The sequence below is a fragment of the Sinohyriopsis cumingii genome, chromosome 4 (genome assembly GCF_028554795.1).
Source record: "Sinohyriopsis cumingii isolate HCF-2022 chromosome 4, ASM2855479v2, whole genome shotgun sequence".
In the NCBI taxonomy this organism is placed as follows: domain Eukaryota; kingdom Metazoa; phylum Mollusca; class Bivalvia; order Unionida; family Unionidae; genus Sinohyriopsis; species Sinohyriopsis cumingii.
The window spans coordinates 3970056-3984416 of record NC_142964.1 but is presented as its reverse complement, the minus strand read 5'-3'; the positions used below and the strand labels follow the sequence as shown (position 1 = coordinate 3984416).

At 34.4% G+C, this 14361-nt stretch overlaps 1 protein-coding gene across 5 annotated transcripts in view; it reads left to right on the top strand.

Annotated features, from left to right (window-relative positions):
• Positions 1-14361, top strand: part of LOC149800548 (SHC-transforming protein 1-like) — a 90038-nt gene that overhangs the window by 51767 nt on the left and 23910 nt on the right. For 2 of the 5 annotated variants that reach the window (XM_089954485.1, XM_089954484.1), the window contains exons 9-12: positions 196-310; positions 4573-4752; positions 6831-6902; positions 11125-11214. In XM_089954485.1, coding sequence (XP_089810611.1) covers positions 196-310; positions 4573-4752; positions 6831-6902; positions 11125-11214 — 457 coding nt within the window. The remainder of the gene's footprint in view (positions 1-195; positions 311-4572; positions 4753-6830; positions 6903-11124; positions 11215-14361) is intronic. The other 3 variants (XM_089954488.1, XM_089954486.1, XM_089954487.1) reach the window with 2 other exon arrangements.

Here is a 14361-nt window from a genome sequence, read left to right as displayed (position 1 = left end):
GTAATTTATGATGTCCTACAGTTCGGGATATATATCCCACCAGACAACACAGTTGGAGAAAGCAATAACATATTTTTATACTTTAGAGTGAGTATGCTTATGAAAGAGCCCCCCCCCCCCTCCAAAATAGTTCTCATCCATAAACTCCACAAAATAGTGCTAAAGAGTATGTATTTTCTTTGTATATATTTGAAGGTCAGTGATGGGATCTATTCCTCTGTGAAAGAGAGACAAGAGTCCCATCTATACAACAGTGCCACTGATAAGCCTTTGATTGATTTCTCTGACAATGCTGTCTATGACAATAGAGGTAAGCACTATTTTCTTTAACTTTCATTTGATTCTACAATAATTTGTAAGAACATATATGCCACGTATATCAACACACAAAGAGGATGGTCCATGTTACACTTATGTTGTGTAAGGTGTTGTTAACTGGTTTATTGGCTTGCAGGTGTTATTCTTGGACTTTATTTGTACTCAACAACAAACAAGTACATATGGCTAAGTTACACTCTTAGGGACAAATTAGGATCTACCTGACTAATTTGAAGATATGTATATTTGCAAATTAGTTTCTCATAAATCAGTCACATTTTGCACCCCACAGCATGTAGTATGGGGCTTTCTAAACCTTGAACATCAGGATATAGCATATAGTATGTGGCTTTCTAAACCTTGAACATCAGGATATAGCATGTAGTATGGGGCTTTCTAAACCTTGAACATCAGGATATAGCACAGTTAAGAGGATTGTAAATCAGAGGCAGCTATGAAAGTGTCAATGAAAATAGTTTATATATTTTGTGTATGCTACACTCTTGATGGTTAAGATGTGAGGGTGGTATATTCAGATGGGGAAAACCAGAGAACCTAGTGTAAACCTCCCAACTTGGATAGGGTTCCACTTATCTGCAACAGGGATTGAACTGAAACACAGAGATGCAAAGCAAGCACATTGCTGCTGATCCATATCCCACCCCCACCCCACAAGCATGAGATGATTTTGTTTTGTCAATAACTGTTATGAGTGAAATCGGCTATTGAATATATTTTCAAAACATTACATGGTGAAAGTGATGCCAGGGCTTAACAGATATTGCTAATTTTGTTGAAAACAACAATTACCTGTAAAAGAACATTGTCTGTCACAGCCATGTGTTATTATTAACTCTACTAGTCATTGCCAAGAAGATACATCTATTAGCTCAAGTTTTTATCAATACTTAACTACTTGAAACTTTCCATCCACTTTTGTCCAATGGTCTAGTTGGTCCTAAATTAAAATGGTCTAGCTTGGAAATCCAATATGGCGACCATGTTAGCTATCTTGAAAATCTTGTTATTGATAATCCTTCTGAATAGAGGATCTTATCAACACAGGGTTTCACTTAAAAACTTCTTATGATGTCTAGTTGTTTCTACATAGAAATGGTTCAAATCTCGTGTTTGGTTTAGCCACCAAGGCAACCATCTTGAAAATCTTAATGACATAGAGTAAATGATGTCTAGTTGGACCTAATTGAAAATGGTGTGGCATGGACATCAGTATGGTGACTACAGCTGCCATCTTGATAAACCTATTATTGCTACTATTCTGGAATGAAGTGTAATATCAGCATTGGGTTTTCACTAAAGGACTTTTTTTCTGTAGTTGGTCTTCAGTGAACATATTGCCAATCTGACATTCAACATGGCAGCCATCTTGAAATTTATTTGATCACTACTCCAGAAGAAAGTGAAGTCATCTGGATGGTTATAAGTGGCACTGATGCAGTGGCCATCTTGAAAGTATTGTTATTGCAACTCCTTCAGAATGGATGGTCAGATCTGCATAGAGTTTTCACTAAAAGACTTTCTGTGTTGGCTATTTGGTCTAAAGTAAAATGGTGCTGATCTGAGATCTAATATGACCAATCATGGCAGCCATCTTGAAACTGTTGCTATTGCTACTTGTCACTGAAAAGTCATAGTTTGTTCTAAATGAAAACGGCACCAATCTGACCTCCAATATGGTTACCATAGTGACCATTGTTATTGCTCTCCTTCTAGATGGATGATCATATAGACATGGATTTTATCAAAGACTATTTATGATGTTTAGTTGGTCTTGAATGAAAATGGTGCTCATCTGACAGTATAATCAGTCATGGCAGCCATCTTGCAAATCTCCTTATGAATGAATGGTTATATTCAAACAGAGTTTTCATCAAAAGACTTCTAATAATATTTAGTTGGTCCATAATGAATCTAATATGACTCTTATAGTAGGTTATTTGCAAATCTTGTTCTTACTAAAAATATCAGAGATGAGTTGAGTACTCAGAAATTAAAACGATGAAATGTTCTTGTCTTGAATGATCTTGCTGCCAGTAGAATGTCTGTTCTTTCAAGAGACTTTTATTTATTTATTAGGCCCCTACTTAAAGAAGTTGGATGGTCCTATTGTGATCATATCCTTTGATAAGTTGAGCAGGCAGACCATCTCTCTGTAATCCATGTATCTATAAGCAGTTTGGTTTTTGCAAGATAACTTTACTATGACTTGTTGGATTTAACTAATCCAGCTCTATATTGACAAGATACAAAAGAATTGTCAGCCTTCTGTGTCATCATTTATAGACATCATGGTCCATTTAACTAAATCCAGCTCTATATTGACAAGATACAAAAGAATTGTCAGCCTTCTGTGTCATCATTTATAGACATCATGGTCCATTTAACTAAATCCAGCTCTGTATTGACAAGATACAAAAGAATTGTCAGGCTTCTGTGTCATCATTTATAGACATCATGGTCCATTTAACTAAATCCAGCTCTATATTGACAAGATACAAAAGAATTGTCAGCCTTCTGTGTCATCATTTATAGACATCATGGTCCATGATTGCATGACATAAATTCTGCTTTGCAGCTTAACATTAGCGATTTCAACCAATTTTGGCATTCAGATTTATATTACCATTTTTGGTAAGTAGTTTGCATTGGGGCAAAAAAGTAAGACAAGTAAAGCCTCTATCAATTTTGTGGTCAATAGGACAAAGGTCAAGGTCACTAATATTGACCAAAGAAAATTAGTTTCTGTAAAATAGATTTATTGGATGTTGATCTATGAGTCATGAAACTTAATGTGTGCATGCTTCCTGGGTAGTAAAATAATGCCATTATAAAAGTAACTGACGTTTACCTATTTTTACACCTTTTTAATGTTAGCCTTTGATGTTAAGATTCTTGGACCCTATTATTTGTACAGTCATCAAACTGGAGATTGACAGATGCATACCTTTTTTCTTAATATATCCAGGTAAGCTTTGCTGTCATTTGACAGCTTCATTTCTTGGTTGAAAAAAGCTGGAGAAAATATATAATTTATTTGTTTGATTTGAATTATATATCAGAGTTGTTCTTCACAACACTTCTGTTATGAAGACAGAATTGTTGAAAATTAGCATGACTTGAACACTATTAATTAATTTTAGATAACTTTTCGCCTTGGAGGCTTGTAACAGCTTGACTGCTTGAAGTTTTGTTATGAACTTACTGTATTACCTGTGAAACATGTGCACAGTTGGGTCAAGTGACAGGTTCTTATATATTGGTAGCAGGCCATTCTCCATGCAAAGACTGGCAATAATCAAATGGTCAACAATTTCTTTGGAGTCCATATCTTTAAATGCTCCTGATAAATGGTCTATTTATCATCCAACAAACATTCACATTTTATAAATATTATCAATTATTTACAAAATTAGAATAAATGATTTGAAATTTAATATGATAGACATTCTTGTTTTAATGTATATCATCTATTACTTTAGAAGTATATGGGACTATTTAAAGAAGGAAGGCACTTTTAGGCAAGTACAGTAGACCCTCTCTGTAAATGTTTATGGGAGATATACAAATGGATTGTTGTAATGTGAGGTTACCTGATATTGAGGTATTCTATACATATTATTAAACAAGGAAATGAGATGCATGGTAATGCCTGCGTTGGAGAAGGGACTGCTTTACTCTGAGGGACTCTACAGTGAGGGAGTACTGTACTGCAACTCATTGCTTGAATAATCTACAATCATGGCTTCACCCATGAAAGAATTTGCTATGAATAATACTCTAACAGAAATTTGGAGGGCTTAGATTTAACATGCTTAGAACTTTATTCACCCTAAATAATACAACTACATATATTTATAAAAATGTTACACAACAGTAATGAAATTATTGATGTTATCAGAGTAGTTAAAATGATGAATATATCCTAATCATGGAAGTAAATGGTTAATTTTCTTAATGTTGACACTGAAACATTATGTATGCTCCTGTAACCAAAAGTGATGCTCTCTGCGCTACTGGAAATCCCTAAATGGAGCAAAACCTGTTACATCCAAAGGCACTCCAACCTAATTTTGTGTTAAATTGTGCTTATTAAATCAAACAATGTTTTGTACTTTTTATGGGATTAACACATTTATTTTGATCCCTCACATTCTGGCAAGAAAGATAACAAGAAATGCAGGCACGTACAACAATGATGGTTTTTCGCCCTCACATTGATTCTTTGTTTTCTAGCAAAGTCTACACCCAGCCATGATTTCATTGGTCTTGGTGGTTTTGATGGCCAGGTCGGTTTCTATGACAACAAAGATCTCACTTTTTCTTCTCCTCTGAATGGGACAAATGGTGTCTATGACAACAAAGCTCCCTCATTTTCTTCCTCCATGAATGGGACATTGGATCCATTTGATATGGGTATGTGCACCATAACTGGTATGAGTGATGATTGTTAGTTACCTACTGCTGATTTGTTGTGTGTGAATAATATTAACTTTGGAAAATGCTTTAAATTAAAAAGATTTCTGAAAGATGTTTGTGTGCTTGTGCTGAAATAAGTCACAAGGTTATTCTGTCTTGGAAATTAGAACTGGACTGAGTTAGGACTGGCATAGGTTGCCTTCAAAGCACACCAAATGACTGACACATAATTTTGAGTTAAAAATCATAAAATTTGTTTCAGTATTCATTCATAGTTAGGTACTTTGACCATGTAGCCATCTTGATGAACACACCAGCATTTGATTTTAAGCTAGATTTTCATTGACCGATTGAACTGCTCCGGTGGCCTAGTGGTTAGAGTGTCCGCCTCGGATGCAGGAGGTCATGGGTTCGATCCCCGGCTGAGTTATATCAAAGACTTACAAAAATGGTACTAACAGCTGCCTTGCTTGGTGCTCAGCATTTAGAGGCTAATGTTAGGACTGGTTGGCCTGATGTTAGGATAATGTGACTGGGTGGGACATCATGCTACATGTCTGTGGCATGATGCCCCAGTGGTAGACATCACTATAAACTGTCACACTGCAGACATCATAGCGATATGACTGAAAAATTGTTAAAGCTACGTTAAAAATCCAAATCACACACACATACACACATGCACACACAGACACACACACAGACACACACACACACACACACACAGACACACACACACACACACACTGATTCTTAATAAATCAGCCAGCCAAATAAGGATAAACATAATTCAGCAGTTTCGCATTGAGCTTTTTGTAGCACATCAATCAGATCTTCCAAGATCCTGAACTTTCTGGACTTTTCTGGACTGAATTTCCTGCAGGAGTATAAAGTTAATTTCCAAGACAGTAATACAAGTTTTTATCTTTTTTGTTTAATTAGGGTGTGCTAATTAATGATGTAATATATTAATCATAATTTTCTTTGATGTGCAAGTGACAAAACCTTATATATATATATAAATAATGAATAACTTATTATTTTATGTCTTAAACTTTACTAGATAGCTTGTATTACAGTGAATATCTCCTGATACTTAGATAATTAGCTTATTCTGTGTTATATTGGAAGTAAATTTGTTCAATTCCACTATTATCATTTATAATTTATAATTTTATGATGTTATCAGAATTATGGCAGTTGTTCTCAAACAAGGTAAATATTTTGTTATTTTGCTGATTTTAGTTAATTTAGAGACACTTGATAATTTTGTTTTAATTAAACACAGTATTTATAAGAATGAATATCAATTCATACAGCATGAAGGAAATGGGTTGTATTGCACTTGTCTCATTCCATTATAGATAGCTAGAAAGACTGTAACAGTTGCTCTAATAGTACCAGTTGCCATGTGATGCAGTCTTATTCTCTGTTTTGTCCATACTTCAGTTTCTCTGCTAGCAACAAAACTGTTTACAGAATCAGAAATATGATCCATAAAGGTGCTTTGTATAATAATTGTTGCCATTGAAACTACTGTTATGGTCCTACTACTAAGTATACCTACCAGGATAACATACTATAATTCCTAATTCTTAGTCTTTTATTTTCTAAATCATAACAATTTTGCAATAAAGCACTGTTCACCCCCTCATCCATTGGTGATTTTAATGTAACAGTTGCTTATTGAAATTTACAATTAAAGCATCAGAGGTGTCAAAAATTGATTTGCTATATTCAGTCCACTGGAATAGATGATTGCTTAGTGGTTAGCCATGGTCTCCAGCACTTGAGGTCTCAGGTTCAAATCATATTAGTTGCAGGAAGCTTTGTTTCCAAATACTCCATTAGTATCATTGGTGGGTATAATGCTAAACAGTGTGGCTTCCACAGGATGGGGACATTAAAAATTATCTGTTACCAGTGTGTATGGTGATATTATGATTTCATCAGTCCATGAATTTTCACAAAAACTCACAATATGCTGTGCATTCATCAGTGTTTTTTTTATCACTTCCATTTTTACCATTGATTCACAATTTTTATCACCTTTACCAATAATATGTTTTTCCCAGAGCCCTTCAATACCACAATACCAGAGAGCTCAAGATCAGAGAAAGAAACAGTGAAGACAACCAGTAAAGCAGGTGCCTTTAATGTTTCCCATAGACATTTACAAAGAGGAACTTTGAGTACTAATATCAAATTAAATTCATGAAACAAGTTGAATAATTAGCTCTACTGGTCATAGACCAGAGGAGCTTATAAGATGATCTGTCCATCATCCATTCATCCATCTGTCTGCACAACTGCTTAGAGAATAGCCTGAAACTTTATACAGCATTCATCCCAAGGTCTAGTTGGTCATTAATGAAAAAGTTAAGCCTGTTGGATATCCGGTAAGGCTGCCACAGTAGCATTCTTGACAGTCTTGTTCTTCTTAGTCCTCCTGAACAGAAAGTCATATCGACATAGCATTTTCACCAGATGACTTCTTATGATGTCTAATTGGTCCTAACTGAATAGTGCCAATCAGACCTCTTATGATGTCTAATTGATCCTAATTGAATAGCGCCAATCAGACCTCTTATGATGTCTAATTGGTTCTAGATGAATAGTGCCAATCAGACCTCTTACGATGTCTAATTGGTCCTAATTGAATAGCGCCAATCAGATCTCTTATGATGTCTAATTGGTTCTAGATGGGTAGCACAAGTCAGACCTCGTATGATGTCTAATTGGTCCTAAACGAATAGCACCAATCAGACCTCTAATGTCACCACCATGGCAGACATTTTGAAAATCTTGTTATCAGTACTTCTAATGAACAGAAAGTCATAATGAAATGGGGTTTTTACCAGAAGACTTATGGTGTCTAGTTGGTTAAAAAAAATGGTGTCAATCTGACATCCAATATGTCAAATGGCAGGCATCATGAAAATCTTGATATTACTGCTCCTCCTAAAGAGATCGTTATATAGTCATGTGGTTTTGCTAAAGACTTCTTATCTTGTCTAGTTGGTTCTAATTGAAAATAATGCCAGTCTGACACCCAATATGGCCACCATCTTGAAAATCTTGTTATCACTACATCTCTAGAATGGATGGTCATATTACCATAGGGTTTTCACCAAATGACTTCTCATGATATATAGCAGATCCTGAATGAAATTGTTACCAGTCTCACAGCTAGTATGGTTGCCATGAGAGCCATATTGCAAATCTGATTTTAAAAAATCTTGAAAAATGGCCATGTTGACATTGGGTTTCCATACATGCCAACCATCAATCACTCTTTTGGCATAATCATTAAGCTTTTTTCACCAAATTATGTTTTGCACTGGCCATTATATGGATTGTGTTTTTCTAGTACAAAAAAAAATAAAACAAAAAGAAATAAATAAAAAGTTGTTTTTGCATTTTTATTATCATCTCTTTAATTCCACTCATATTAATTTGATAATATTCTAAAAAGATGACTGTTGTATAAGAGTTGCATAGGGGTACTTTCCTTATTTGCTATTTATAGCAACTACACATGACCCATTTCAACGAAAACAGACAGGTTTCTTCAAATTTGAACTTTTCATCACAGATTCATTATATTGATAAGCTAGTTAGTTAGTGGACCAGTCTGTATGTTTTAAAAAAATGGTGCCACACTGCTTTACAGTGTGAGCTGTGGATGTTATATGATGGAAAATGTTTTAAGATGATGGATCATTTCAAACTTCAGAACATGTCAGATTAGAACAAATATCAGATCAACACTGGCTACCAACTTTAGAAGAAGAATATGAGAGTAACACAATACAGCATGCTGAGCACATGATCATGCTAATTGTAAAATTCCAGTTCACAATCATTCAGTGAAAGTTACACATATTGATGAGTTAATGTTAGTACTGGATATAAATAATTTTGCAGTATTTTTTGTGCTTGTATTCTGGTTCTAATTTTGCCCTCTGTGACAAGAACTTTTACCAGCTGTAGAACCAGGGTAGTAGCAAAAATAAATGTATTATTTTCATACATACTTTTTGCTGTAATTCTGGTATGTAATATATAGATAACACTTTTAAACCCGGAGGGGGGGGTGGCACTTATAATAGCAATAATTATTCTTGTACCTCTTGGTGGGGATGGCATGTATGGGTTTTAACAAAATACATATTATGTTGCCTAGTTGGTCCTAAATGAAATATCTTGATCTGGCATCCAATATGGCCACCATTATGGCAGATTTGAAAATCTTAATGCTGAGAATATCAGAAGAGATTTCAATGTTCAGTAGTTTGAAAAGAAGAAAAGGGTTTATCTTGTATTCAGGAAATTCTTTTCAGCCAGTAGAGTGTCAGTTCCTTTGAAGGATCAATTTATCTTTTGCAAGCCTTGGTTTCATTTAGTTTGATATTTAGTACCAGATTAAAAGATGTTATCGCATGATGAAAATACATGATTTTATTCAATACAAACAAAAAAAATTGTAATGTTAAAAATGACTTTAAAGTAGATTTGGGTGCCATAGATATTATAACTTTGCATCACATGCCATGATGTAATTTGTGATACCATGACTAGATATTTTTCACAAGTTAGATATTAAAATGTGAATTGGGATAAAGTAACACAAAATTGATGACATTCATTTACTTACATACATACATACATTTACTTACATGCAGGAATTTAGTTGTAACTTGCAGTAGGCACAAAAATTTGGTCATTTGACATTGGTAGCATCAACAAAATTAGGTCTGCATCATAGCATACATAACAGTAGAATTAAACTTTACCCAAACTGTTTGGCTTAGTTAGGTGTCCAGTTGATACTTGTGTTTAACTACATCATTTTTTTGATATCCAGAACTAAACTGAATTTTTTCTAAAGACAGCCAGGAAAGTTGGTTGAATGAGTATGAGAGAAAGTGATCTTTTATCTCATATTTACCACTTTCAGCTTGGATTTGTACCTTACTGAAGCATGTATTGAGACTTTGTATTACTTTCTTTCATAGCAACCAGAGTCTCATTTTGAACACTTGATAAATTAAGTCGTAATGATTTATTATTTCATGCTATATGACCTCTGCATATTATATTACCCAGTGCACCTAGTAGTCATGAGTGTTGTTCTAAAGGCTAGTAAACAGCTTTAGATTAAAAATATACTTTATTAAAATATTTGCAACATTTATTTATATACAGTGATAATTATTAGCTAATTTTGTTGTGCTACTGTCACTTTATGTAAATATTGACTTTAGGCCATTGATTGTATGCTAGTTATGGAAATATACCACTTCATAGCAAAGTTCCTGTTACAGATTAAAAAAAAGCCTATAATCTTGTTTCTTTAAGCCCCATGCTTATTTGTGAACATTTTGTGCTTTTAGAAGACTCTTTTCATTGCTATAATTTTTATTGCTGCTTTCATCATCATTGTCATCATCATAATCATCTTCCAAAACAGTAAGAACAGTAGTAACATCATAATCACAAAGACACCACCTACATTTTGATTTTAAAAGATAAAAGTTGCCATTGCATTATTTTACCTATACTATATAAAATTTCAGCCTGTTAGTTCAGACACTTTCCTCACACTGCCAACAGTAAATTGAGTCCATCTTGTGTTGAAATATAATATATGCTGAAATGTGTCATAAAACCAGTCTCTAGTTGAATATCCTCTGTATTTCTTATGGCCGTAGTGTCACCATAGCAACAAGTAGAAAGTCTGGTTTGTAATGCCTTGTAAATGAAGAGACTAGGTAAATTTTCAGCTTGAATTAAATGCTTCCTGTAAATTCATGTCTGTCTGTGTTGTCAAGATTACACTCACCATTCTCATCTAGCATATCAATATCAGTAATAATTTAATGATTCTACGAAAACCACATAATCGTCACCATCAAATTGACTGCCAACCATTATGAAAACAGGGCTCCGAGTGGTCTAAAACACTTACCATTAGGGATCACTGCCATCTCACCTCTGTCTGTGTGGGTTTGAGTCTTGGAATTGGCCAATGTGGGTGCATGAGAAAGCTTGCCAGTAGTTTCCTGTAGGTTAGTGTTCTTTCCGGGGTTTTCCTGGGTTCTTCCTCCATCATTTATACTGGCCACCATGTATAGCCTATCTTGTGCTAAAAAATGGTGTTAAACCCTACAACAACAACACTTACAACAACTATTATGAATACACCACCATATTACTACCAGCTACTTATCAACAACCATCTTGATCAGCACAGCAGCATCACTGATGTTAAGTGATCTTATCACTACCATAATATTTATCACCATTTTCATCATTGTCATCTTCATCACCATCATCTGCTTTCATCTGCAATGTCTTTCGCTACAGACCTCTCCCCTCACCCTCACCCAAACAACTGTGATGCTGACAGTTATACAACAGATGCTACAGAAACAGAGGCTGCATCCAATTCACCAGGTGCTTCATTTATTTTGGACAGTATTATAATTATTTGCAAACTATATTGCACTGTCCATGTAGTCTGACTGTCTTGATTGCAGTTGTGTGATATTTGTTTAATTTACCTAATGTAGTCTACTAACATTGTGCTGGTAAAACTGTTGAATGTTAATATTAGCTGAGACTATGCAAAATTCTGCCTTTTCCTCCGTATATACAAAGTTACTTTTAAGATGATCATAGCCTTCATGCAGATTATGAAAATTTTATAAATTTTCTTCTATTTGTTGGGTGCCAATTTTTGTGACATTACTGTATATATATCCACTTGTCAATCAAATCCAACTGCAATTACTCTGAATGCGCTGGCAGATTTGGGTCTGTATGGTTTGTGAAGAGTAATCAGTAGAACAAAAAAACAGACCTTGATCTGCTGGTGCATTATGTGATAGCAGACCAGGGTCTGTGTTGTTTGCAGTTTGACTCCACTTATAAGCGAGTACTACAGTACTGTAAATAAAATGTCTTTGTCATATACTGTGTCTGTCCAAGCATATCAGCCAAGGTACAGCATATCACTTGCACAAAAAAATGGTTTTGAACTACCAAAAAAATCCTCAACATGATCATGTTTGGAAATAAATTCTACCAAATCGATCCATTGCAGGGGATAGTTTGGATGTACTTTTGAACACTTCACATATCTCATTCAAAGGAATATCCTAACTTGGGACAAATTTTAAAGCTTAGTTATTTAAAGCCTCTAACAAGACACAAACAAGCAGCATTGTATCCACCAGAATTCAGCATAGCTACTTTCGAAGTGATATACTTTCAGCAAATCAGAAAGCAAGAAACAGGGGAAGTAACTGGGTGTTTATGGCTGAGTGCAGTTTCAAATGCTGACCCAGAAAATGAAAATTGCAAGTTTGAAAATATGCTAACTTGAACAGTTCTGATTGGCTACTTAAAAACAGCAATGGGGCTCCTACAAGGAAACTCTTTTGCAGTAGATAGTAACTATAAACTATTAAAATGCTCACACTTTATTTTATTCATCTAGATGTAATAAAATCAATATGAAGTGTGTTATAAAAGAAAAGAATGCCAAAATAAATCACACCTTTCAGGTGATTAAATGTAACAGATAAGCACGTGTCCCATTGACTTGAACACCTCCTTGATCTCACCAGACTGGAGTTTATCCATGATAATTAACCCCTCTTTTATCTCACCTAACTGGTGTTTACTCAGTACATTTGACACCTAAGTAATAAATTTGCAAATGATTTATTTCTGAAATTCAGTGGTCCCTTGATCTAAGGCATCTCCGTATAACACAGTCCCTTTTATAAGCCAGGTATGTGATAGTAAGACCATGTATAAAGTACCTAATTGTAAGGTGACATCATTTGTAACATTGTACACTTTTAATGACTCCTTCAAACTGTATTACAATATACTGCAAACACTGTTGACCCAGGTTTCCAGTTGTCTAAAGTACTGATCAGGGTCTACATATAATTTCAAGCAGACTGTACATTTTTCAATGGCAAAATCAGGTCAACTGTGGGAGCAGTTGACTTAATGCTATAAACAAATGAAAATAGAACTGTACTGGAAGTTGGGATTTGAGCTTAAGTTTAAATGTAATGCTGAAGAAGTTTAAACAATAAAGCAAATGAGAGAAGATTAACATAATGCATTGATATTGATATAGTGAAGTGACTCTTTTATTTCATGGTTACATTTTTGTACTATTCATTGGAAAAAGAAAACGTTTAAATGGGTAATCATGCTTGCAAGCATTCGAAATTGCACTTCACTAAAAACACAGTGAATTGGTAAAAGTAATAACAAATGCTCAGAATTTTTGTAATTAATGAAAATTTTCTATCATCAGCACTAATTATCTTTAAAGGGAAAATTGACCGTAACACTTTCTTATGACTGTATGAATCCACATTTAATTCTAATGTCATTCAATTGACAGGGGTAGGAGAGAAATTGTTAGAATGTTTATTTTCTCTAAAAGGTAGAATTCCATGTTTTGGCACATGCATGTCAATGAACATACCTAATTTTTTTGCTTTTCATACACCACAAGTACTCTTGACTTTTGTCATGTCACAAGTACTTTTGCTTTTTGTCATGTCACAAGTACTCTCACTTTTTGTCATGTCACAAGTACTCTTGCTTTTTGTCACTCTTGCTAGTTTTCATGTCACAACTCTTGCTTTTATTTGTTTACAAGTATGCAGTATGTGATTTTAAGTTTCAAAAAGTCTGAATTGCTACCAAAAGTAACTTTATACTGTGAATCCATCAATTTTTGTGACAATGATTCTTACTATTTTGTTACAAAATTACTTTATAATGGGTACTTAAAGTCATTAATTTGTTCATTCCAAATATTGCTTTTATAACAGTTACTGTAAATACTTATAAGTTGAGTCCTTTTACAAACTGCATTGGCCCAGATCTGTTGCATAATGTGCCAGCATATATGGGTCTTTGAGTTTGTTAGGAGTAGTCATTAGAACAGATAGCATGGATTCTTGTCTGCTTGCTCATTATGTAGTGGTGGATCAGGGTCTATGGTGTTTGCAGTTGGAATCCACTCACAAGGTAGTTTATATAGTGCATTTTGCAGCAGCTTTAAAATCGATAAAAATTAGTACCCACAAATTTGCTTTATGCATTTACTAGCAGTCAGAAATCTTGTGTTGTTCTGTCTGTGTGAAGAATTAATTTTAGACTGTAACAAACCTATGGCCACATTTATGGGCAGTTAGTCTGTAAATTAAATTATATCATCATTTCAAAGTACAATTCAATCTTTGAAAGCTACCAAAATGACAGCTTAGCAGCAGAGTAAGTATGTTTTTTTTCACAACAAATTAAACTGACCCTACAGCTATGTGTTACTGACATGTTGGCACATTTAATTGTTTGTAATTGGCTGGAAACAGTTAATCTGTTAATTAGCTTCTGTACTTTATCAAAGGATTATTCACTCTTCAGCAGGTGTCAAAGAATCAGCTTAACTTCTGACTGAGCAGAATTATTGCAACTTCTTTTTTGTTTGACTTTACAATGTTTTCAAAATCCTTCCTTTAAATGCAGTTTCACCATGGGTACACATCATTTATTTACATGTTTGTT